Genomic DNA, 26,146 nt, shown 5'->3' with positions numbered 1-26,146 from the left:
CTGCTGTCGGGGAAAGCAGTTGTGCCAGGGGAGGTTGAGGTTGGATCTTGGGAACAATTTGTTCCCCAAAGGGCTGTTGGGCATTGGAACAGGCTGCCCAGGGCAGTGCTGGAGTCACCATCCCTGGAGGGTTGGACAGACGGAGATGAGGTTCTCAGGACATGGGGCAGTGCCAGGGGTGTGTTGACGGTTGCACTCAACAATCTTGAGGGTCTCTTCCAACCAAAACGATCCTATGATTCTCTGACAACACTTGGCTCACAGGGCACCGCAGGCCCCAGGGCTGCCAGAGAATGCAATGGTCGCTGCGGCTGCCCCGGAGCACAGAGCAAACCTAGGGCGGGGCTGGGGGCCGGCGGTCACGGAACGACCCGACGGGGGCGAACCCACAACCCGCGACACCGCGGCGGCTCCGCGGGGCTCCCGTATGCCCACCCCCGACCACGCCCTTCACAGCCACGCCTCCTCGCGACCACGCCCTTCACAGCCACTCCCCCTTGCGCGGTCCCGCCCCTCACCGCCTGCGCGCTGACGTGACGTAACGTGACGTAGCGGGGCGGGGCGCGGCGGCCGGGCCGGGCGGGCGGCGCGGGGCCGGGCAGGGCCGCGCTGGGCCGGGGGATGCGGGGAGCGGGGCCGGGCGTGCGGGCCGCCCGCGGGGCGCTGCCGCGGGCCCTGCTGGTGCTGCTGCTGGCGACGGCGGCGCTGTGGGCGCGGGCGGCCGCCGAGCCCTGCGGCGCGCCCTGCTCCTGCCGCCGCGGCCTGCTGGACTGCAGCCGGCACCGCCTGCCCGGCGGGCCGGGCCCGCGGAGGATCCCGCCGCTGCCCGCCGGCACCACGGGCCTGTGAGTGAGCGCGGGGAGGCCGCGGGGCCTAACGGGCGGCGGGCTGTGCGGAGGCCGCGGCCTAACGGGCGGGGGGTGTGTGTGGGGCCGGGGCCTGAGCGGGCTCTGGGGCGGGCGCGGTGGCGGCCGGTGCTCGGTGTGCGCGGGTTCTCGGGGCCCGGAGCGCTCGGTCGGGTGCTGCGGGGGGAACGGCCGCCGGTTCGGAGCCCGTCTCCCGTGAGCGGGGGAGCGGCACCGCTGTCTTTGGGTCACAAAAATGAGAAAGCGTTTGAAATGAGTGTGAAGTTGTGGCTATAGTAAGGTTTTGATAATGCTACTCAAGCCAGGACTTAACGTTCTTTGCAGGTCAGGCTGTAGGGCGCAATCCCTTGTGTTTGTGCTTGGAAATACCCTTTCCAGCCCCGACTCCAGCTGTGTGCTGTGGCAGTTTCCCCGGCTGCTGATTCCCCTGCTCGGCGACTCCCTCCTTTTCCCTCAGGAAAACCATTGTGGGCTCCCCTTGACATTTGCTGCCATTGTTTTTTCCAAAAAAACCCCACAGCACAATTAGGAGCCACCCTCGGTCTCTGCTCCCAAGAGTTTAATTAGAGAGTGTGCTAAATAGCGTTCACACCGGGTTGAGCCCTGTTTGCCTTTATCCTTCCTAGGTCGTTAATGTGGCTGTCACCATTGCGTGTGTCATCTTTGGCTGCAGGGGACTGAAATACGAAGGATATCAAACCCCACCTTTGCATACAGAGGAATTCTTACGATCTTTTGGAGTAATTGTGTTTCTTGGTTGATAGAAATAACAGTATTCCAGACCAAGAAAAAAAAGCCTGTTTGGGAGACAGTACAAACATACAAACCGATGTTCAGTTAAGGCCAGGAATTCCTCTAGAAAGGCTCAACAGTCTGATCTGTGTTAAAAACTGGGCATGTGTAAGGAAGCTTGTCACCCTCTTACCCCTTCGTGGTTCTATAATTCTCTTCCTATTGGAAACGATTCAGAGAAAACGTGTATTTCTGCACAGAAATACAACTAACCAGTCTGTGAAACCTTTCCTGTTTAGAAAGGTACAAGGGTATCTTAACATTAGCACTTGTCAGGAAGGGTGTCAGTGCCTGGAAAAGTGAGCTGGAGGTTCATCAGGTGGCTGATAAGCAGGATGATACCCATGCTGTTTGGGGAGCAGGTTTTCAAGCTTCAGCAAACACTCGTGTCTGTCCCCAAGCTGACGGAGGGTGCGTTTCCAACCGCTTGGCACAAACCGCGATGGGAAGGAGCGGTGCTGGCGCTGCGTTGCGCAATCGGACATATGCTGCAAACAACAATTAAGTGTATTTTCTCTGTTGTGGCTTTCAGGATTTTGGCACATGAAGTATGTGTGTGTGGGGGGTGACATTTTTTTCTTCCCTAGGACTACTCTAGCTGTTCTGAATCTAAATGAGCTGTAATGCACGCAAGCTGTTTAAAATTAATCAAAGCTTAATTTCTCTCACATGAAAAAGTCCCTGATGTGCTTTCCCCTCTCAGTTCACCTGATTTTGAGGTCTGAACATTCTTGTTTTTCCTAATTCTTTCGAATTACTTGCAGGTGATGCTGCCAGTACGTGTGTGGGGTTGGGTGGGTTTTTTGTGGGGGGGGATCTGTTTGGTTTTTTGTTGTTGTTGGTTTTATTTCTTGGGGTTTTTTTGGTTGTTGTTGGTTTTTTGCTGTTTTTAATAAGGCCAGGAGAGCACCTTCCGAACTCTTTTTCATGACGGAAGTATTCAGGCAACTGTAACTTCATGTTTCCTGCTAAACTACATGTGTTTTGTGGATTACCTGGCAGGTGATGAAAAGGGTAGGGAAATCAAAGAGATAGATTTGATAAGGCTGCACCTTAATATTGCGTTCTTCAGAACAAGGAACACAAATCCTGCTCATAGGGTGGGGGGAAAAGGTAGCGCGATGCTGGTGGTCGCTGCCTTCCAGTCTTGAAAGTGTTTGTATTTCCTGGTAACTAGGGACATGATGAGTAAAAGGAGATTAGGTATCAGTTAATTAGTTCAGCTAGTTCCATTCACAACAGGTGTTTTGGGTGAGCTGGTGCATTTGCAGCTGGAATGAGCTGTACCCGCAGAGCCCCGGGGAGGCAGCGGGTGTGCTCGCTTGGGCAGGATTACAATAATTTTCCAGGAATAAGTGTACGGTAATCAATTTGGTGTGTGCGTTCTGTTTTATTTCCTCAAGGAATGAATACCGCTTTGGCTCAAGACGAGTGTTTAGATGATTTTATACACAATACCAGATGAATCTCTAAAATACAAATTTTGCATGTTTGTTCTATATCTTGCATAATATGGGCCTCACAGTAAAAATGTGTTTCTGAAATGACGGGTTCTTTGGTTTTGGCTTTTTCAGAGCAAGGGAATGATATCGGGTTCTGCGAGAGAGCAGAAACCTTTGCTGTGTGATTGAATGATCTCTGTGTCGGAAATGAAGCGAGAAGCGTGGTGTCTCGCTGATGGGCAGGCGCAACCAGCAACTTTCTGATTTCATGGGCAGTTTCAGATATATATGCACCTATATATACATTTGATTTCACAGGCAGCGTTCAGTGCTGTCTGCTCAGGATTCTGGCTGTGCTGAGGGTATCAGTCGCGGTGTCAGGCTTGTCAAACACACAGCGGCTCAGGCTGTCGGCGTGAAGTTTGGGGGTTTGTTTCTGTTCTGGACTCACACCAGAAAGGCTTCAAAAAGATGAGGTGGTTTCACAGTTTGGAGCGATGTCTGTCTGTCCTTGGTATGGGTAGAACCAGGTTTCCATCACAAACTTGATTTTTCTTGGTTACGCTTTGGCTCATGTCGCAAAACAGAGATAGTCCGTGCTTAAAGAGCTCTCAGAAGTGCACCCATTTGGTGCGGGCTTGGGTTTTGTTCCATGTAACATTTTATACACCAAGTCTGAAGCAAAAGTAAAGCATTGCTTTAAAGTTAAAGCAATAGAAATAGCATCAACATCCAGTACGGGCATTAAAACCAGATTGAACAACTCTCTTGCCCATTGAAACAATACAACTCCTGTGGTTGTTCCCTATAAGCAAGACCAGCGGGCACTGAAGCACACACTTTCTATAAGCTTTTTTTTCTCTTTGTTTTCTAGGGATTTAAGTCATAATCATTTATTGTCATCCAACTGGAGCATTGATTTGTCTGTTCATACACTACAAGAAGTGTAAGTTGCTTTTTTGTGAGGATAAACTCTAAAGTATAAAACTGATGCTTTGTGAGCAGAAAACATTTTCATAAAATATTAGAAAACAAATATTTTTAAAAAGAAATGAGACATGCGTGTTTTGACTATAGTTGATTATAAGTTACAGTAACAGTATCCATGAAAATGGTGATAACTGGTGTGGTTCATTATTAAATTGTTCAAATTATTAGTATTTAAGCTTGAGGGGATTTTTTTTGTCAACTACAACTATTAACATAATTGTTAAATGCGTTCTGTGATACGAATGATTTCTGCTGTGTACGGAAGGGTATTTTTTCTCTTTGAAGTGCCAGTAATCTTGTTTGTTTGTTCTGTTTTGAAGGAAAATGAATTACAATGAGCTAAGTGAAATTCCATATTTTGGAGAAACAACTTCGAACATAACTCTTCTCTCCTTGTAAGTAATAACTTGTCTGCCTTTTTCTCCTTTAACAAACGGGAGAATTGTGTTAAGAGTTCCACTATCAAGTTGTAGGAAAACAGCTTCTTTTGTCTTGAAATACTGCTCCTCTGAAGTGCTTTAGGGAATATGTAAGCGCTCCTTAAAGAAATACAAATCAGTTAGACAATCAAGTCACCCTAAATTACCAATAAAATGCAGTCAACCAAGGCAGGCAGCTCTGAAGGGGAGGGGTTCAGGCCAGGAATGACGGTTCCCACAAGGAACAGCCCAACTACAGGCCCTGGAGTTGGAGTCTTTTCCTATGTCAAGGTGGCAAATAGCTCTTGGATTTTCAGAGTATTGCTTTAGGAATTAACACTCTGAAGTGTGTGCTACATGTTCCATTTGAGAGGTGCGCTAATAACAGTGCACAGAATCCTGTAGCTGTTTCAGCTGTGCAACTCGAAAGGATGGCGTGTTTTGGTAATCATATTTGTTGCTGGTATTTTTCAGGGTACACAATACCATCCCAGAAATAAATGCTGAGCAACTCCAAGTTTACCTTTCATTGGAAAATCTAGATCTCAGTTCTAATCTTATCTCGGAAATTAAGGCTGCTTCTTTTCCACGGATGCAGCTCAAGTACCTGTAAGTACGAGTGACTTGTTCTGTCTGGCATCCCTGGCTGTCCAGCAATAATCTTGGAGACCTCATTGATTAGATTATCATAGATTATACGTTACTGAAGTGGTCACTCTGAAGTGCTTGTGTGGTTTTGTCCATTAAATTCTTCATGATGTGAAAGGCTTCTTTTTTCTTTCCCTAGGAATCTGAGTAACAACAGAATAACTACTCTAGAAGCAGGCTGTCTGGATAACTTATCTAGCTCACTAATGGTGGTAAAGCTGAACAGAAATAGGATTAGTGTGATTCCACCAAAGATCTTCAAATTGCCTCACGTGCAGTTTCTGTAAGTAGCAGCCTTGAAAGCTTAAAAACGCGGTGTCGTCTCAGTCCGAGTTGACTTTCACAAGATTGTGCTTAGCGGAAGGTGTCTTAATATTTGAATGTCATTTTTATAAAAGGGAACTGAAAAGGAACCGGATTAAAATAGTGGAAAGTCTTACATTCCAAGGACTGGAATCCTTAAAATCCTTGAAAATGCAGCGCAATGGGCTTAGCAGACTGATGGACGGAGCATTCTTTGGCCTGGGTAATATAGAAGAATTGTGAGTATGCCTAGTTGTGGAATTTCTTTTAAGGACTCTAGCTGTGGAGGGTTGTGTCCTGTGTGGCTTCCCTTACATCGAGGCCGTGCCGAGATATTGATGAGCATCACAGGAAATCAGTTTCCAGATCCAAATTTTCCTGTTGTTTTAATATTGCGTCTGGTTACTTCAGAGGTGGAAAGATATTAACTCTCTCCCCAACCTCTTCCCGTGTGCTGATCAAGAATGCTCTGACTCTGCAGGTTGCTTTTTGCTGGTTTTCATTTGCACTCTCCCTAACATGGGATGGTTCTTTGTGGTGTGACAGTTTTGACATAGATAGTACAGGGCTGTGCCATGCGGCGTTAGCAAGAAAGTTTTCAAAAAAGAAATAGTCTTTGAGAACAGAGATTACAGTTTTGCTTCTGCCACTGGATCACTGCAGCTGTTTTGTTACTCAGTTCTTCATATACTTCAGCTGGCTCTTTTGGTTTCAGTGGAATGAATAGAATTGTACATTTCAGGCTGCCTAAGGTTTAATGTTTGTAAATAATTTTGAGATCCACAAGGTGAAATTTTGTAAGTATGTTTCATTGATGATCTGTTTGGCAAATGGTTTTTTCTTCTAATTCCTTAGGGAACTGGAACATAATAACTTAACAGAAGTAAACAAGGGCTGGCTGTATGGTCTGCGGACATTGCAACAACTCTATGTTAGCCAGAACGCCATTAACAGGATCAGCCCAGATGCGTGGGAGTTCTGCCAAAGACTTTCTGAGCTGTAAGTCGTGGGCTGCTCTTCATTGGGGATTTTGGAGTGTTGCAATAACAGATTGGATCGCACATACGTAGCAAGAGTGAATTACCAAAGCAAGCACTCCATTGCCTTGTTAGGCCAGTGGTAATGCTGTGTATTTAACTGATTTTTGTAAGTGTTCTGTTAGAGAAATTAAACAAAGTGCAATAGTAAATCAAGTTTGATATTATCTTTATAATTAATCCCCCTACTTACCTTTTAAAGTGCATGTTCAATGTTTCTAGAGACTTGTCGTACAACCAGCTAACTCGCCTCAAGGAGTCTGCCTTTGTGGGACTTGGTTTATTGGAGAAACTCAACCTGGGTGACAATCGCATTAGTCACATTGCTGATGGTGTGTTCAGAGGCCTGACAAACCTTCGAACGTTGTAAGTACACAAACCTTCTAGTCGAAATCTCAGCTTAAAGCAGCGAAGCTTTTGGGGAGTGAAGACAATGAATATTGCACTGTGCAAGCCTGAGATCAGTGTCTTCTTGTTGTCATGTGCTGTCCTGCCTGCAGTTGTGATGGGGCTGATCATCTTTTTGGTCTGCAAAGATAACAGGATTCTGGCCCAGCCAACCCAAACCAACCACTTAATTTTAGTGGTGACAAAAAACAGTGACTTGGTGACCTTGGATGCCCAGTTGCCCATCACACCCGTTCTGGGAAGGGGTGGGTAGTCAGCTTGTGTAAATGCGCTTTGTGGAGGGAACGGTTGGCCTGGACCTCTCTTTATTCCAGTGTTCCAGGTGCTTTAGTTGGGGTTGGAACCTCAGAAACCAGGCAGCGAACCCTTTTGGTTGCGGCAGGTCGGGTTTAGCCCACCCTGCTCTGTGCTGAGGTCGGGAGTGGGATCAGTTCTTGCTGTCAGAGCCACAGCTCTGCTCTTGCCAGGACCTTTCCTGGAGCTGCAGCTGTTAGATATTCCTGACAAGAAAAGACTCAATCCTGGCTCTTTAAACAACAACTACAAAAAAAAAAAAGGGGTCCCAAGTAGATCTGAGCAGTTGTAATCTTCCTAAACAATGCCAGTTGAGAAAGGAGTGAAAGTTTATAACCCCTCTGTCAGTTCATTAAATAAATGCTTAAATAAGCAAACTCACCAGAGAGATTTATGTAAGCAGTCATATTCTGTTAACCTTAATGCAACCTTTTAATGAAATAATTAAAACTAATTTCTTAGATTTAGAGTAGCATTGAAAAGAACAAGAGCAGATTAATTAGTCGGTTTTCCTGGGCTCCTCAGAGGCACGGCCGGCGCAGAGACTGGACGTTCGCTCGGGGTTGGAATGTGCGGCCGAGGGCCGGGGTGATTAACAGGCTCCAAGCATTCGAGCGCAGCCAAGCGTGAGGAGCCAACTCCTCAGCTCACACAATGAGGGGCTTTTCTTTTGGGCTGCTCACTCATTTTGCTAAGTGGTCTGAGTAGTGGAGTGGAAAAATACTTCAAACAACAGGAGACACCGTGTTGCTGTCGGATTAGTTCCATTGTTGCTTGTATATGGGTTGTTTCGGTGTGAAGGCTGACATAAATATGTCTCTGTACGTTCAGCTCCTGCCGCTATTCTGCAATGTAGCTTTAATTAATGAAAATAAACTGCAGAAACTGTATATTAACTGCAAGGTAGGATTAAAGGTGTGTCTAAGAATAGCAGTGGAGTTTTGAAGTTTTACATCTGATTGCATGATTTACTTCATAATACTGAGAGTAGCTTGGCGTTGGTACCACTCCAGCATTCGCAATCTAAAATCCTGCAGCAGACCTGGAGATGATTCTAGAAACAAGTCTCAAATCACAAGATTTAGCAACTTGGAAAAAAATGGCACATTATTCATCTAGTCATTCTTCTCATTAGATCACATCCGTGTCCAGTGCCTTCACTTTAAGAGAGGAAAATACTTATTATGACCAAGTGTCAAGGCCATATTTGTTGAGACCTTGTGATGCATGAATCATGGAATTCTTTTCTCTTTGTCCTAAACTTTAAAGTGTATATATATTAATTGTGGCAATGACTGCTGCATGGTGTTAAGAACAAGACTTCCATATTTTAAAGTAAGAAAAATAAGAAAATGTGTAATCTGCTTCCTGTGTCAGTTGACTTATTTGGAAGCTTCATCAGGTTAATGCATATAATACCTGGTAAAATGCAGTAGAAACCATTTTTCATTGTCGTATCTTTAAACACACTCTGGTCTGCTGGGACTTCTGTGCAACGTGGTGTCAAAACAGACAAAACCTGTGGTTTGACAGAAACTCCTGGCTCCGTCCATTCCATTCCGGCTAAAAATGCAACTGAATTAATTTCACCTTGTTACTAAAAAGCATTTAATCCTCTGCAAACCGTATTGCTGTGTTGCTTTTGCTGTTGAGACTGCTCCTCCACGTGAGGGGCCCAAGTGCTGTGCAGAGGTCAAACAGAAATCCCATTAGCTGGTAACAAGATCTGAGAGCAGAATATCAACTTCATTCCGAAAATCTACTGCTTTGTACCTGGCAGCCTTACACTATAACCTGTGTGTAATCTCTTAATATGCTAATGCTGTTTTAAGCCTGTTACTCAGGAAGATTAATGCTGCTACTGTATTGTTTAATTCACTGACATGAACCAGCTTGCTTCGGGAGCCTCTCCCAGCTTCTGGTAAATAATCCATCACATGAGAAGTGCTCGTCAAACTGGGTCTTTCCTTTCACACCACATCAAGAAGTTGCACTGCAGAGTTTGTTTGTGGTTCTGTCTACACCGCTAATCTTGAACAAGTCGTATTTTCCCTGAAAAATTCATCTCCTGACAAGCTTAGTGGTATAAAAGATTTGAGCCTTTCCAGGTGACGCTGTGCCACACAGCCCAGCAGGTCCCACGGACGGGTCTCTTCCCCAGTTCGCCGCTAGCAGGGTCACGATGATGTTATACGTCTTCTTCATAAGAAATCTCCTCTCCTGCAGGGATTTGCGGAACAACGAGATCTCCTGGGCCATAGAAGACGCAAATGAAGCGTTTGTGGGACTCAGCAGGCTGGATAAACTGTACGTATTACAAACCATTGCAATGACGATACTTCCCAGGCACGCAGAGTGCAAAATCTTAAGTAACTGTAAATCAGTGACACGAGGCAGAAAGCCTTTCCAGCTGGCAGCTGTGTTCATTGTATCTCCACTTGTGCTGCAACCTCTTGGTATAGGCTTGGGTTCCATATTTAGGAGTGTTTGGGTCTGCGTAGCACTGGATCACCTTGCAGCACCAGTATGAAGAAGTAAAGCATTAGTATTTGGCTGCATTTATTATTGAATAGCCCAGTCCCACTGTGTGACGATTGTAACTTTTTGTGCTGCTTTAGTGCAGGTAAAAGTTGTTGCTTATCAAAACCAACCAACCAGCAAGCCACCAAGTATTTGGAGCAACCATGAAACGCTATTAAATTACCAGCTTTTCAGTACTTAGACTATGCACTTTCCATCCAGTGCCATGTGCTTTGTAGGAAGCTCCATCCTGTGGAGCTATAGACTTTGCGTTTAACAAGTAGCTTGGCGTGAGGGTGTGTTTGCAGCAGATTGGTATTAGGAAGTTATTGCTCTGCTCCCAACTCCCAAGTTGTACTTATCCCTGTTTCATTCTACTGACTTAAATTATCTGCTGACACATCTCTAACCCAAATCCATGAGTAAGAATGGAAAAGAAACTCTTGGGAAAATGAGTTGAGTTTTTAAGCTCTAAAAACAGTATTCGATCTTTTAGCTCAGCTACAATTAGAAAAAAACGTAGTTAAGCATCATCGGGAATTTCTTTTGGGTCTTATTTTTGAACTCTCATTGACATTCAAGCTGGTTTCTGGGTTTGGGGGGGTTTTGTCTTTCAGAATCTTGCAGGGAAACCAGATTAAGTCAATTACCAAAAAAGCATTCTCTGGTCTTGAAGGACTTGAACACCTGTAAGTACTTTGCCTTGTAGAGCTTTTAGTTATTTGTTGACTTCAGTCCTGTATTCTCTCTCTCATTCTCAAGCATTTAACTGAAGGTAGCATATGAAATCATACTTACCTGTTATTGTTCTCTTTGCTTAACTTACAGAGATTTAAGCAACAATGCAGTAATGTCCATCCAAGAAAATGCTTTTTTTGCCCAGACTCACCTGAAGGAGCTGTAAGTTCATGACAGTTACTTTACAGATTCTTTACGAGTCCTACCATATAAAGAATCCTTTGGCCACCATAGGATTGGCTGAAGTTGACTGAAGTGTGTCTGCTTTCATTATAAAATGTTTAAAGCAATACTGATAAGTTGTCAACTCAAAGTCGTTAGTAGTGTGCTTTGATCTAAGGTTTGATAAAATCTACACCTCTGTTTCCCGAGCCATTAAGTTTTTCATATTTTATGGTTTTGTAGCAAACTCAGCACATGGTGGCGTGTAGACAGTGAACAAAAGAAATAATTCATCAGGAATCTGTCAGGGGCATCGCAAATGCTACATTTTGTCTTCCATTTTGGGGGGCGAGGAAAAGACTTCAAAATTCACAGCTAGATGAGAATGTTGATTTGCTCAGCAGATGCTTAAGCTGCTGGAGCCTCTTGTGATCTTCAGACGTTTAAAGTATAATGTGAAGTGACCTTCACACCCAAGACTAATCCTACTGTAAGTCAGTCATCTCCAAGTTAAAGTCCGTGAATATTGTGTAATCTGTTTTAAAACTGTTATTCCATTAGTTAATCTCGTCCAGATGGACTGTTAGCCCACAAGATCTGCCAGTTTGAGGAGACACATTTTAGGTGTTAAAGGCTTTTGTCGCCTTGTCTAACGTATCTTCAAAGTGAGGAGTTGTTGGTATGTACAGCAAACAACGCGCTGGAATTCTGGTTTCCTTGTGTGCCTCTTCCACTGCCGGGTTTATGTGGCAGCAGATCACTTGTTGTTAACATGCTGGATTTTCTCCAGTCAGTCATACTCGTACATAATATTTAGGAAACTCTGAAAGCAGATGGGCGAAAAGTGACCCATCGTTGTTTCCTGATCACAGTTTTTCTGTGGAGCAGAGAAAACAATCTGCAATAGATACCTGCATGAAACAAATCGCTTTCATTCTCAAATATTCATTAGCTGGCATGAAAATGAATCTTGAAGCTTACACTAATTTCATAATGGCAAGCGTGTTTAGTTTGAGACATAGAGCTGCTCTGCAGTGTTATGTTCCTTTTAGTTACTTTAAAGAGGGATGGGATAATTGTAAATACAAGCTCAATTTTTTTTTTTTTTTTAGAAGTCAAAAGTCCAAGGTTATTTTCTTCAGAAATAAAAAAGGTTTAAGGTTTTAATGCTGCCATAGAGGGAAAGTTTTTCTGGGTTGTATATAGCATATATAGCTAGCATTTTATAATAAATACCTATAGGCATAAAAGAATGCTGTAAATCTTGGCCATTTCTGAACATACACATTTCAAGTTGTTGCGTGAAATCCCGCGTGGGAATGTGAAATGGGAAACTTTGATTTTTCTGCCTTGTGTCTGCAGCATTTTGAACACCAGCAGCTTGCTGTGTGACTGCCAGCTGAAGTGGCTGCCGCAGTGGCTCAGCGACAGCCGCCTGCAGACCCTCAACGTCAGCTGCGCCCACCCCGAGTGGCTGGCAGGACACAGCCTGCTCAGCGTGGACCCCGACGACTTCGTCTGTGGTTGGTATCGTTAAGGACTTTTGGTATAATAACACGGTGACACAAACCTGCGCGGGCAACTCTCTGAAATGGGGCTGGTGGTCTTGGCCGTGATGCACGTGTGGGCCTTTCTACATCACTGGGTCTGCTTTGGAGCTTGGAATTTAATTCTATTTCTTTTTGCTAACCTGAGGGAATCATTCTGTGAGAGTACATTGTTTTTCATTTAGGTTACTGTTAAAAACTGATGATGCTTCCATTGTCCCTTTAGCTTTGCAAGGGCTGTTTGACGCATCCTTATTGATTCTTATCCATACCAGCAAGACCAGAGTAGTTAATACTCTACCGCATTTTCTAATGCTCCATAATGTTTATCTGGTTCTGCCACCACAGTTGCAGACTTAAGCCTGTTTACTTTTGTAACCGTGAGATGGAAAACTGAGAGGCTCTTTGCCCAGAGTCACATGTGAAGTCTGTGGCAGGCTTGGAAATAGCCTGTTGTTTCATTTTGTGGGTGAGCAGTCTGATAAGTGTTACTCGTGTGTACGCAATTCTTTCACGTGGTGGTAAAGGCTACAATAATCATCATGTGGGCGCAAGCACCTGCTTCTCCATTCTAATATCACCACCGTGGTGCCTGACACTGAATGCTGTGTGTACCTCTGAGAATGTCTTTGCTGAAATAATAGGTATTGAAATAACTCTCATCAAGTGTGAACTGCCAGCTTGCTGTGCTTTGTATTGGTAAAACTTAAAGGCCCCTAAAGATATCTAAACTATTTGAGAATAAGTCTCAGTCCTTTGTAAAATAGGCTGGCTCTTCAGCTGAGCACGGCTTTTGTGTGTGGACTAAATATAGCAAGTTCCAGACAGTTGTACAAAATACAGGGCATTGCTCAGGACCACACTTCTACACTGAGTGTTCCCAGTGCTTGCTGTGTGCCTACGGGTGGTTTTAATCCTCTTTCACAGCTTGGTTTCCATCTGAAAACAGCTGAATATGTGCACCTCAAGAAGGACACGTGTTCCCAAAGCTCTCTGCTTATGTTGTCTTTTGAGTGAGTATTAATTGCAAGCTGAAGAGGAAAATAACTAATCTTGGTGCTTTTCTTTTCAGATAATTTCCCTAAACCGCAGATCAGAGTGCATCCTGAGACCACGGTTGCCTTGCGAGGCATGAACGTGACCCTGACGTGCAGCGCTGTGAGCAGCAGTGATTCGCCCATGTCCACCGCCTGGCGTAAGGACAGTGAAGTGTTGTACGACGCCGAGGTCGAGAATTTTGCCAGATACCAGCAACGAAGTGGCGAGATGGTGGAGTATACCACTGTCCTGCACCTCTTCAATGTGAACTTCACCGATGAAGGAAAGTATCAGTGCATCGTCACCAATCACTTCGGCTCCAATTATTCCAACAAAGCCAAGCTGACTGTCAATGGTAAGCAATCGTGGTAACAAAGGAGAAACACTTTTACCCTAAAGCTCTATTGAAACAGCTACAAGTCTGTTTTTCAGTAGAGCTGGGCCAAAATAGTCCTGCGAGGCTGTCTCAGTGGTATTTAGAAGTATACAACATTTTTTTTATACAGGAGGAAAGAAGTGATTTTTTTTTTTCTGTGGGTGAAAAGCCTTCTGTTCACTTTTGAAAAGAGCAGATATGTCCCATGCCTTCATTATAACACAATTAGTTGTTCATATAGTTAAGTGGAGGTAGGATCTTTTAAACTAAAAGCTCCCTCTGCTGTCTCTTCAGAACCAAGCACTTTTCCCATGTGTTCGTAAAGCCAGGGAAGATTCAGCCAAAAACAACTGGTGAGACTCGAAACAAGCTCTGAAATATCAGTTGGTTTTAGCCATAATAATTCTATTGATTTTGGCTGGAGGGAAGGAAGGTAAGAAGACGATGTTCACGTCAGTCAGTGGAGCACTGGTCCCCATTGTGTCTGAGAGCAGAGGTGCCCGTGTTGCTTCGCTTATCTGGGACAGGTAATGCAGACTTGAATGGATGAGATGGAAATTCACCTTCACCGTAACCAAGGAAGAAAAAGTCTGATGAAGGGCTTACGAAGAAGGCTAAACCTTTTTTTTTTTACTGCTTTTTCTCCATGAGAAATGTCCCTCACATTATCTTAAATGAGCATTATAGATAGCATATTTAAATTTGGAGGACAGGCTTATTAGAAATGACTGCAGAAAACTTGTGCAGTTCTTCAGCAGAATCCGCCTCTCTCTTAGGGAGAGCTACAGGTGTCTTTCAGATTTGTGTGTTTCAAGACATTCTCTGTCCTATGGAGCTTTTGTCACTTTTTTCCCTGGTACTGAAAATACTGAAACTACGTCTCCTTTGATCCAGAATTACCTTCTTTCCTGAAAACCCCCATGGATCTCACCATCCGCACCGGGGCCATGGCCCGGCTGGAGTGCGCTGCGGAGGGTCACCCCCCGCCACAGATCTCCTGGCAGAAAGACGGCGGCACAGACTTCCCTGCGGCGAGAGAGAGGAGGATGCACGTCATGCCCGAGGACGACGTCTTCTTCATTGCAAACGTGAAAATCGAAGACATGGGAATCTATAGCTGCATGGCGCAAAACATCGCGGGCGGTTTGTCAGCGAACGCCACGCTGACCGTGTTGGGTAAGTGGTGGGTTCATCTGTGCTTGCGTGTGGGTCACTTCACTTCTGTGGCGGTGGCATAGCTTATCTGTGAGTAAAGTGCTAAAGAATGAAGTTAAAATACAAAGAACATAATTTTCCTCTATCTGCAGACAGTATTCTGCAATAAGGAACAAGAGAAGACTTTATTTTCCCCATGGTTGCCCCACCTCCTCTCCTCCAAATGCTACGTTTAAGAATGCTGCCTCTGGAGCAGCATCTCTAACTGCTTTGTGTGGTTTTGGGGCATTTGAATGCAGACATTTCTGAACAGCGAAGCTTTAAAAGCCAAGCTACGGTGCTGACAGAAGAGAACAGAGAGCTGTATCAATCCCGCAGTATAAACTACATAGATAATTTGTGTTGTCTTAGAACAAATTCAGTTGCAGGTAATGCGAGTAATAATGGAAGGGCAATTCCCTCTGGAGTGCAGTATTTATTGAAGACACTGACTTTTAACATTATATGCCAATTTAGAATTGGAATACATAAAGCAGCATAATTCTGGCTGGCATAATTCTGGAGGTGTTTGCTACACCTGCATTAGCTGCAGTGATCCATGGAAGAGCTGAAATCATAGGATTTCCTGAATCATGTGTTTCATTGCTCAACTTTACCTTCAGGTTGTAAGATCAGATTTTTAAATACCTGGGGGTATTTTATAAATACCATGGGGCACACACCGGTGTTGCACAATAAAATTATCTTACAACTTGGATTCTTTTTTTCCTCTGCTGTCACAGAAACTCCTTCCTTCGTTCGGCCCCTGGAAGACAGAACGGTAACGCGCGGTGAAACCGCCGTCCTGCAGTGCATCGCGGGCGGCAGCCCTGCCCCTCGCCTCAACTGGACCAAAGACGACGGCCCACTGGCCGTCACAGAACGGCACTTTTTTGCTGCCGCAAATCAACTCCTTATCATCGTGGACGCCGGCCTAGAAGATGCTGGGAAGTACACGTGCATCATGTCCAACACGCTGGGCACCGAGCGGGGCCATATTTACCTAAACGTCCTGGCTTCCCCGAATTGTGACTCTTCCCAGGGCGGCATTGTCCACGAGGAGGACGGCTGGACGACAGTGGGAATCGTGATTATTGTCGTGGTGTGCTGCGTTGTGGGAACCTCCCTGGTGTGGGTTATCGTCATCTACCACATGCGGAGGAAGAGTGAAGATTACAGCATCACTAACACAGGTAAAGCGCAAAAGCAGCCGTCTTCAGCGCTGGTTTTGATCCAAAACGCTTGTTGAGCGGCGGTGAAATTTCTGGATTTCTAACAGATGGATAGGATTGAGGAACTGAAGATTGCTTTCTAAAATACCCTCAGGGATTTGCTCAAATTCCTTCATTCTAGAGGGTTTATTAAGTATCAAAAGTGTGTTAATTTTATTCCTTACATACTAGATGTGTTTTACATTGAGGAAAGCTGTAAAGGTTGGAAACATGTTTGAAAAAACTTACAGATGTTTTCAGGACCTGGAATAATGTGGGTAAATTCCCCTCCTGGCCCTGTTAGTTTGGAACTAGCTGTACGGATTTATAATCACTGGGGCAGAAAAAAGCTAAACATATATGAGAGGAAATTCTGGATGACGTTAATGTGAGTAATAGTGTTGGTATTACCTTGAAATCTTCACGCTTAGCTGTTAATTGTGCCTTGCAGAGGAGATGAACCTACCTGCGGACATCCCCAGCTACCTCTCCTCGCAGGGAACACTGTCGGAGCCGCAGGAAGGCTACAGTAACTCGGAGGCCGGGAGCCACCAGCAGCTCATGCCTCCCGCCGGCAGCTACGTGCATAAAGGTGCAGATGGTAAGCAAAGCGCTCCTGTGTGTTCCCGGCGTTTCAGCGCACGCCAGCGCGCTGTTTAGTCCTCACAGCTGGCAGCAATATTGTGCAACACAGGGTAGTTCTGCAGAGTAACATCAAAAGTGGCTTTTTCTAGAGGAAAAATTGAGGTTGATCGTAAAATTTCCATCGATCATTCTTCGTTTGAGCATCTCCTCCTCTCCAGCTTTTCTTCTAGTGGGTTTATATGCTGCTATCAAAGCTTCTGCATTCCATGTGCGTCGTTTAACCTTTTGTCCAGCAAATGTGTGAGCTCACATATGCTACGAGTGCCTTTGCACGGGGATGTTGTGACTGCTGTCCTTCAGGTGCCAGAGCAGCGCAGTTCCCTCCAGAGGCTTTTGGCTTCAGGGTTTGTGCTCTGTTTAGCATGATGGGGATGTCGTTAGGGAATTCCTGGGATAAATGTCAAGGTAGATTTTTATGCTGTGTCTTTTCTTTGGTGTCTCAAGAGTCCAGGCACTGGAGGTGGAAATCAAGTTAGCTTGGAAGACGGCTTGCTGTACCTTTTGTCCTTAGCATGAAATCGCTGCCTCTGTCAGATGTATAGTCCACTTCCTACAGTCATAACTAAAGCTTTTCAGGATATTTGTGTCATTGAGTCTGTAGAGATGCTGTCTTTACCATCCAAATGCTGAGGAGCCATTCAGTCCTTATCTGGGCTGGCTTTCAGAAGTGATCCTTCAGTTCTTCCCACCTCTCCCGTTCTCCATTCACTCTCGTCTGTAGTCCCACTGCACTAAAGTCTGAATTAGGATCCTCTTTGGTATTTTATTTTCGCACTGTGTTTGGCAGGTGCCGCAGCGCCGTTGGTGATCTGCTCAGACTGTTATGACAACGCAAACATCTACTCCAGGACACGAGAGTACTGTCCCTATGCCTACATCACGGAAGAGGACGCTCTGGATCCAACACTCCCTAATTTCATGGTGCAGATGCCCAAGGAAGCATACCCAGCACGCAGCCAGCATGAAACCAGTGCTCTCGATAACCTCCTAGCAGACAGAGACATGTCTGTCTTCCTTACCAACCATGACAAAATAAGCGAAAAGAAAATCTCCTCCCAGCAGATTAATGGTGAGTGTTGCCTTTTCCCTTTTGTTGTTTTGTATTCCCTGTTACTTCTGGCCGTCCGAGTGCTGCCCTTGGCTTTTGGCACAGCTGATTTTTCGAGTGACCGTGGTTTGTGGAGTAACTGGTCTGCATTTAACCACCCGTCCTCAGTTTGCATCCAGCACCCAAGAGTTGAAGAGGGTGATGTTAAAAAGATGGTATTTCTTAATCTGTGGTTCATTGCTTAAAGCTTGTGGAATGTGATCCTTTGCGTGTGTTCAAGGACATTTATTAGCCAAGAGTTGAAGCTTCACGCAGGAAATTCAAGTAGCCCTTCTGTTTGAGCTGGCCTGAGTTTCAAAGAACTCGAGGATTTTTTTTCAGTAAATTGATTGGTTTTGTGTTGACTTTCTTCCAGGTAGCCTTTTTATAAATTCACGCTGAAACCGTGGGTGTTTTTTCTGGTTACTGTAACAAATTGCCGAAACGGGAATCCAGTAAAACATGCTCTCAAAAACGGGGCAAATGACCTCGCAAAAACTGCTGTTACTGAGTTGCACAACTCAGATCTGTCTGGTGTGTCTATCGTGGGGTCACTCCTATTCATTTTCTAATCTTTCTTCCTCAGAACCTTTCCAGCTCCCTTTATGGGGAGTCAGCAAAGACCTGGCGTGCTCTCACTCCCACTTTGTGCATCAGCAGCCAGCCCGTGAGACCCCGCGGCCTCTGCGCAACGAGGGCGTTACGGACAGCGACCGCGAACAAGCCGCTTCACCCCGGCCTTGCCACAGGTTACGTGACCATAACTTTGACTTTAATAGGACACGGAACATTCATGACTATAGCGAAACCACGTAAGACGCTAACATGAAGCCTTGAAAGCAAATCCACATCAAGTGACTTCTTGTATTTACTACCTCAGGACTAACCCAAGGCCAAAGATGCTTGTGTGCGTGTGTCTGCAATCCCAGGCTGACCAAACAGGGTCAGACTCCGTAGGAGGAGGCACCACGTGCCCTTTTTCCTTGGATTTCTGTGTATTGGAACATGGGAACGTGCAACAGAACACATGGATGATATATCCCCAAGAATAGCATTAAAAGGTGGATTTTTTGATGTTGGAAGCAGCCTTTGTGTGGGTGCATGCTTTGAAAATCTCTCCAGGACGCGTAGCTGTTTCGCACCACATTGTCTGCTCGTGTTCAGGGCCTCCTCATGGAATTCCCCAGTAATTGTAAGCGTAAAACTCTTGGCCAGCTTTTTGTTCTTAGATTGTTTGCGGGCGTCTGTTACCAGTCTAACTCTGGGGCTTGTTTTCTCCTATGAATAATGGACTCTAGTTGTAAATACATTTGCATTTATAAATATTTTGTATACACTAAGCATATAAATGTGTTGGCTGTAATGTAAATATATTTTTTATTATGCCAAAGTATGTATCATACTGTTAGCCTCGACAGCTGCGGATCAAGCCATATGTTTTTGTCGGTTGTTTGGGTTTTTCGGTGGGACTGAAAACTTGTTTCTGAGCGGATGGAGCTGTCTTTTGGGTTGGAAAGAAGTGAATTTACTCTAGGTATGTGGCGAAACTGTGATATTGATGCATTTTGTTGTTCCATACAACTCTGTGCGCGTTAAGCCCAGGCTGATCCATTCCATGGCGTGAGCAGAATTCCTGCTTTGACCCCTGTTGAGAGCATCCTTCAGTCTCTCTATTTAATTCCCATTTTGCCCAGAGGAGCATAAAGCCCAACAAACCCACATTAACCTGTATTCCAGGCTGGGGTATCCAGCTTCCCAGAGCTTCTTGTAAATAGCAAACAAAAAGAATAGTGCACAAACTATTTCCTTTTGCTCATCTGGTAAAATAGCTGCAAGATGGGAGTTCTGAGTGCTTTGTTTCAGAAGCTTATCTGAGCTTTCATCTTTAAAAAAGCCTTTGTATCGTGTATGTTGCGCAGAGGTGTCTGTGTATTTCTCCCCACTGCGAGTTAAGTGAACTTTGAAAAATAATGTTGTGATGAGAAGCGTTAGGTACATCGTGAGATCATTTGATAAATGCTCTGCATTTGTTTCCTCTGCACAGCATACGTCGTTTAAAACACTTGTGTTCTTTTCTGTTGTAAAATATCAGGCAAAATTGTTACCCTATCGAACTCTTTAATAGTTCCCTAGATCTCAGCGTGGCCAAAATGTTTAAATATTTGACAGGTGAGAGATGAAACAATAAGCAGGGAGCCACTCAATATTGAAAACCCAGTGTTTGCTGAGACAGAGGAAGCGCAAACTTCATTAGTTAGTGGAATGTGCCTGACAGAATTGGAAGGAAGAGCATTATAAGACTTCCTGAAGAGATCTTTCTTCTGGGAAGACGCACCTTTGTGTAGAAGGGGTTGAAGACTCCTCAGCAATGGGTTTTTAGCCAGTACGATGTGCTCAGTGCCGGCATTGTAACGTTATGCTGAATACTCACACCAAAGAGCGAGGGGCTTTCTTACTAGTCATTGTTGCATTTTTTCCAAGCTGTAGGATGTGGAGTAGAACAAAACCAGCTGCGTGGCGTTATTTTTATAAAGACAGACAGACCTTTTTGGACCAACCCAAGGGAGGTATGTGAGAGCTCCTGTCCAGCCATTCCTAGACAGAAGGGTGTGTGTCTGGAGTATCAGATGCAGTCATGCGGAATCACAGCTGAAACTTTGGACACTATGGATTGAGTAAACGAGTGAGGAAGTGGTGGGAATAATGATGCTTTTCCCACAGCTCTTTGGGCATGAACAATAGGCAGATCTATGCAAATGAGCAAATATTATCAAGGGCTCTTACTGTGCTCTCAAAGCCACTGTGGTTGCTTTGGTAGCCAGCAGCTTTAGTAGGGAGAGGATCCAGTTGTCCGGCAGAGAGAGACACAGGTGTATTAAACTCTCTTTGGGCTCTGAAATGTTTTAATAACAGACATTCTAAAAGAAGAACCTCAAGCTTATTCCTTTCTGGTTTTATTTCCTCCGGGCTTATTTAAGACATGGTGCTTATTTTCAATCCAAAGTTCTCTCTGTTGCAGGAACCCGGTCCTGTCAGTTTAAATCCGGATGAGAAAGGTCAAGACAGGAAACTACAGCAGCCAAATCTCATTCTTGTTCCCCAATATTCACCCCAGCTGCCATGGCTGAGTGCTGCTTGGTATGTGCAGAGCAGGAAGATGCTGCTGTTTCACATCCCATCTCCATTTTGGCGAGTGCTGGTGACTTTTTCCTTCTGTGGAGTTGAGCTTGCACGGCTCTGTCCCAGTACAGCTTTGTCCAGACCTCAGGTGTTCTTTGGGCACAACTCCCTGATGAGATTCAATTCCCCATAGGTAGGTGAGATGTGCCAGGACCAGGGCTTCAAAAGTAACGCCGTCTGCACCAGAACAAACTGAACCGCTTGCTCTTGAAGCCGTTGAAGAGCTAAAGCTGCATTTGACTCTGGGAGATATTGGCCTGTAGAGCTGCCATTATGAATTAGGACACTTGCATCCTTCCATGCGCAGTGGTATTTTTCAAGCTGGTTGTAAGTAGCTGAAGCCTGTGAGCGGTTGAACACCTTGCCATGCAAAAGATTCCGAGGCAGACTGACAGCAAAATGGGGTGTCTGCTTTCCCCCTCCCTGCAGGGCTGCAGGTGGGACGGAGCGGCCCTTCTGTTCTCAGCAACACAAACCGTTTCTTCAATCAATGCCAAAGTACTCACAGTACAGGAACTCCAGAGGTTCATAAGCAAAGCTGCTCGTGTTCCCTATTGCTATGTCCTAGTGTCTATTTATATTTTTTTCACATACGAATGTATATTTTGTATAGCATGTGTAATATATTTGTCTATTGTAATATACCTTCATTCAATAAAATGCTATCTACATTGAGCACCCTGTGTAATTTTGTTAGTTTGCAGATTAAATAATTCATTTTTTCTTCTATGATATTTAATTGTCATAGGGAGAAAAAGACAGTGAACTTTCCTGTCTGAACACGTTCCTGGGCAACTGGCTGCAGGTGCCCCTCCTGAGCAGAGCCCTGGACACGGTGTCCTCCAGAGGTGCCTCCCAGCCTCACCCCTTCTCTGATTTTGTGATTATTTCAGTTTTCCAGTAGGAAACACCTATTTCTGGGAATGTGGGGTCCATCTCCCCCAGTGCCGGTGACTCAGGGCCAGAAGATTGACACACCGCTCTGCTGCCCGCGCTCTCCTCCTGCCACTCGCATCCTCTGAACTACCAAAGGGATCTTTTCTTTCTGGCAACAGACTCAGCACAGGTGAGTTGGTGAGAGTGTGTGCCCGTGTCCCTGTACCACCGTTCCTAAAAGCATGTTTTTATCCCTTTGAATAACTTACTCCGTTTTATCACTGTATTCTCGTGCTGGTTCGTGTTCTGATAATTAATCACCTTTGCTCTCCTGTGCTCTGTGTTGTTCGCCTCGCTGTGTTACCTGTTCACAGCTCTCAGCGCCGTGTAGCTTCTCCCGAGTTAACCTGAGCTCCTGTGGCCGCCTCGTCCTCTGTTCTTGCTGACGGTGAGCGCAGCGCGGTTCCTGAGCGCTGGGGAACGGCCGGGCAGCCGCTGGCGGCCTCGCCGCGGGTCCCTGCCTGCGTTTCTGCAGCAAGAGGTGACGTGTTTGGCAGCGCTGCCCGATTCCTCGTGGCCGGGTCACCTCCCTGTCCGTAGGACCTTTGCTGAAACATCCAAAAAGCAGAAGCGGGGCTGTAAGCAGGTGGCGTTGCTTCTGTTTTCTCCCCTCATAGCAAGAGTGGAAGGGCTGCCCTTTCTCTGCATGCAGGCTCCTGGCCTCTGTATTTATCAGCTCATGTGCCTGATAACCTAAGATTCCTCCAGTGCTGGTACCAGGCTGTACCTGGCTGGACGGACACACCTCCAGCCAGCTCGGGATGCTCCTCATACCTACAGACTGGTGGGTTTTCCCAGGGGAAAAAAAGCCCTTGGAGTGTCCACAACATCCCCAACTCCCACCTTTTTTGTGTGTGTTCTTACATATTCTAAAGCCACCGCAATTGCAGAGAGACGAGCCTGCCCCACAAGCCTTGATTCACCCAGCAGCACGAGGGTTGTGAAACCCCAGCCCGTCCTGGGATGGTTTCAACAAGACGCGCAGGAAAAACCAGCTCTCGCTTTCCCTGGTAAGGTCAGCTCTCCCTGGTTCATTATGTGCAGCTCAACCCTGGCACAGTGTCAGAGAACCAGCAGCTATTGAAGATAAGATCATGAATAGTTAATGTTCTCAGTTACCCAAGCATATTTAAAAATTAACACTGAAGCCTGGTGCTGATGAGATTAAAAAACTGGGTCATCAAAGGGAGGAAAAAACAGAAAACAATTGCATCTACCCTCAGGCTTCACTAATGACTGAGTTTTCACAGAAGTTCCAACCCCTTCCTTGCTTTAATCCTTCGGTGGTTTGAGATACTGGATACCTCATTAAACCACCTTCCCTCCTGCCAAATGGAGCCTGGCGTTTCGAGTCCTTCGGGGTATGTGCTTAGCAAGGGAATAAGCAAACAGCGGAGATGGGAAGAGATGAGGGTCCCTGGGTCTGCGGGAGCCGCATCCTTGGCGGGGCTTGGGCTCCGGTGCCTGGGCAGCCGTGCTGAGCCCTCCCCGAGCTCCACAGGAAACTGAAGAGACACGGGACCCTTTTTCAGAATGAAACTATTGTGGGCAGACACTATAGGGACCGAATAAACTAAATCCTAATTTTTATGGCTTTTGCGCTGAAGTAGCTGATGGAAAAGCAGCGGAGGGTGCTGGGTCCCCTCACCCACAGCCAGATGTCGGTGACAAGGGATTGCCAGGTCCCCAGGGCAGGGACGGGCAGCGCTGAGCACGTGAACGCACCGTGGTTCTTGTCTGCGGGTCCCCAGCGGAGCAGAGGTGGTGGTCGGGTCCTGTTGTGTGTTCTCCTGCGGGATGGAGATGCGGAGGGGGAGCTGGTGCCCACCAGGTACTGGGAGAAGAGGGGAACAGTCCCCGAGAGCCGGGCCCTGGGCTCCCACCACCTGTTCTCATCCCATCAGGATGGGAAATGGGATGAAACACAGAAAATTGGCAGAGAAGGGACAACCTGAGAGTGTGTCCTTAACCAATGGCCTTTTTTCCCTGCGCCCGGGCAGCCGGCCCGCATTGGAGTTCCTATTTGCAGGGAAATGGAGCGCTATTAAGGCTGCTGTTTATCTCATTTTCTCCCAATGAGATGCGATCGATTTGCTCTCTGGAGGGACATACGCTGATTAAACTGTGAGCGTTTATTGACAGGCCCTGGCGGCTGCTGCGCGCGGCCGTGTGCTGGAGGACCCGCTGCTGCGGGATCCATCCTGATCCATGGCCACTTTGTGCTGATAATGTTTCAATCAGGGTTTATCTTGTGAGCTGGCAGCTGCTTCATCCCGCAGAGGGGAACCATAGCATCACAGAACGGTTTGGATTGAAGGGACCTCCCCAGCTCCCCCAGTGCCCCCCCTGCCATAACAGGGACATCTTCACCAGCTCAGGGTGCTCAGAGCCCCGTCCAGCCTGGCCTGGGATGTCTCCAGGGATGGTTCATCCACCACCTCTCTGCCCAACCTGGGCCAGGCTCTCACCACCCTCAGGGCCAACAATTCCTTCCTCATGTCCAGCCTGAATCTCCCTCCTTTAGTTTAAAACCATTACCCCTTGTCCCATCACAACAGCCCCTGCTCAAAAGTCTGTCCCCATCTTTCTTCTTAGCCCATTTGAAGTACAGAAAGGCCGCAATAAGGTCTCCCTGGAGCTGAACACCCCAACTCTCCCACCCTCTAAACAGGGTGGAAGAACCTTCCTGTCCCAGAGCAGGATCCTGGTGCTGCTCCTGTTTGGTCCACGTGAGTAGCGCTGCGGCCACCGGGCTGGCACTGTCCCCCCATTCTCACCTGTCCCCCCATTCTCACCTGTCCCCCCATTCTCACCTGTCCCCCCATTCTCACCTGTCCCCCCATTCTCACCTGTCCCCCCATTCTCACCTCTCCCCCCATTCTCACCTCTCCCCCCATTCTCACCTCTCCCCCCATTCTCACCTCTCCCACCCTTCACCTCTCCCACCCTTCACCTCTCCCACCCTTCACCTCTCCCACCCTTCACCTCTCCCACCCTTCACCTCTCCCAGGTGCGGTTCAGCACCAGCAGCATTTTGGGTCCCGCTCCGTGCCCGGGGCCCACGTGCGCTGGGCGGCAGCGGCACAAGGCCGAGCTGGACCCAGGGAAGGGTTAAAGCTCCGTCCCCCGAGTGCTGACGCACAGATCGCGGCTCTCGATTCCAGCTCATCTCTCTTGGCAAAGGCAGATTTTCTCTAAACGAGATCCTCTTGCGCATAACTTGCGTGTAACACCGGGGATAACTGCTCCGCTCATCACTTTGAAGGTTCAATTTCACATTAGGTTTAATGTCTCTTCTGAAGACTTATATATGTAATTCACCCCGGCGTTTAGAAAAATCTCCCACGTCCTTGCTCAGATTTATTGTTGATACCTTTTTCCCTGACGCTGGATGTTGCAGGCGCATCTATCGAACGGTGGGGCTGTGATTTGTGACTCGCCAAAGGGGGTTTCAGGATGCAGAAATAAATGTGCCCTACTCGATTAATAGCTAATAGGCTGCTGAGAGCGTCCCTGGCAGTGTGCTTGGCTTGGGAAGGGGCTGGCTGAGCACACAGGAGCTGTTCTGCAGGGCAGGATGAATCCCTTTCCGAAAAACGTTAATTAACTTAAAACAAATGCCCAGGAAAGGGCGAGCCATTAGCTGCCTTTGCTTCCTGAGCCTCATCCCTGCTAATTAAGCAGTGTGTCAGTGCAAGTGACCTGCAGATAACACAGCGCCCAATTTGCATTTAAATTAAAAACCATATTTTTAAAATAAAGGTTTCATTAAGCCCTGTTTGTTTGTCTTTCCAGGTGCACACGTTACCAAACCCTTCGCTGGTTTTTATTGACCGGATTTAGGGCGGGGGGCAGGTCCAGGCCCTTGGATGCTCCGACACCGCTGGATCTGGAGCAGCTTTGGAGAGCCCGTGGGGCTGTTCACCCTCGGGATGCTCATCTATGGTGAGAGGCTCTCGGTGTCCTGAGCGGGATGTTGCTTTTCTACTCAACGTTTTTCCTCCCTGCGTTCTCACTACCTGCAGGAGCAGCACCAGAGGTCTGCGGTTCCCTCACCATGTTCAGGCTGCGGCCGTGATTTTATGGAGCGGTTTTCCCTCCGCTGCTCCCAAAACGCAGCACCTGCCTGGCCAGTCTGGCTGCCCAACGCCCGACCTTGCCGGCTGCTGCAATTTTAATGAGCAGGTTGTGTAACGAGTGTCGTGGCCCCGCGGTGACTTATGCTGAACTGCAGCTGGAGGAAGCAGGAGCACCCAGCCTGCGAGAGAGGAGTGTCCGTCTGTGTCCGTCTGTCCTGCAGAGCAGAGTCGCCT

The 26,146-nt window shown here is 46.6% G+C and overlaps 1 protein-coding gene across 1 annotated transcript; it reads left to right on the top strand.

Annotated features, from left to right (window-relative positions):
• Nucleotides 1-628: 628 nt before the first annotated feature.
• Nucleotides 629-21,435, top strand: LRIG2 (leucine rich repeats and immunoglobulin like domains 2). The gene is made up of 18 exons (XM_082068926.1): nucleotides 629-845; nucleotides 3,975-4,046; nucleotides 4,411-4,485; nucleotides 4,984-5,118; nucleotides 5,297-5,440; nucleotides 5,556-5,699; nucleotides 6,316-6,459; nucleotides 6,720-6,863; nucleotides 9,426-9,506; nucleotides 10,337-10,408; nucleotides 10,548-10,619; nucleotides 11,982-12,142; nucleotides 13,239-13,559; nucleotides 14,475-14,756; nucleotides 15,518-15,967; nucleotides 16,437-16,586; nucleotides 17,418-17,699; nucleotides 18,304-21,435. The coding sequence occupies exons 3-18, from the start codon at nucleotides 4,415-4,417 to the stop codon at nucleotides 18,531-18,533; spliced, it is 2,883 nt and encodes a 960-aa protein (XP_081925052.1). The 5' UTR covers nucleotides 629-845; nucleotides 3,975-4,046; nucleotides 4,411-4,414; the 3' UTR covers nucleotides 18,534-21,435.
• Nucleotides 21,436-26,146: the final 4,711 nt, after the last annotated feature.

Source organism: Streptopelia decaocto (genome assembly GCF_964273445.1).
Source record: "Streptopelia decaocto genome assembly, chromosome: 19".
Taxonomy (NCBI): Eukaryota; Metazoa; Chordata; class Aves; order Columbiformes; family Columbidae; genus Streptopelia; species Streptopelia decaocto.
The sequence above is the reverse complement of the archived record's forward strand: the minus strand, read 5'-3'. Positions and strand labels throughout refer to the sequence as shown.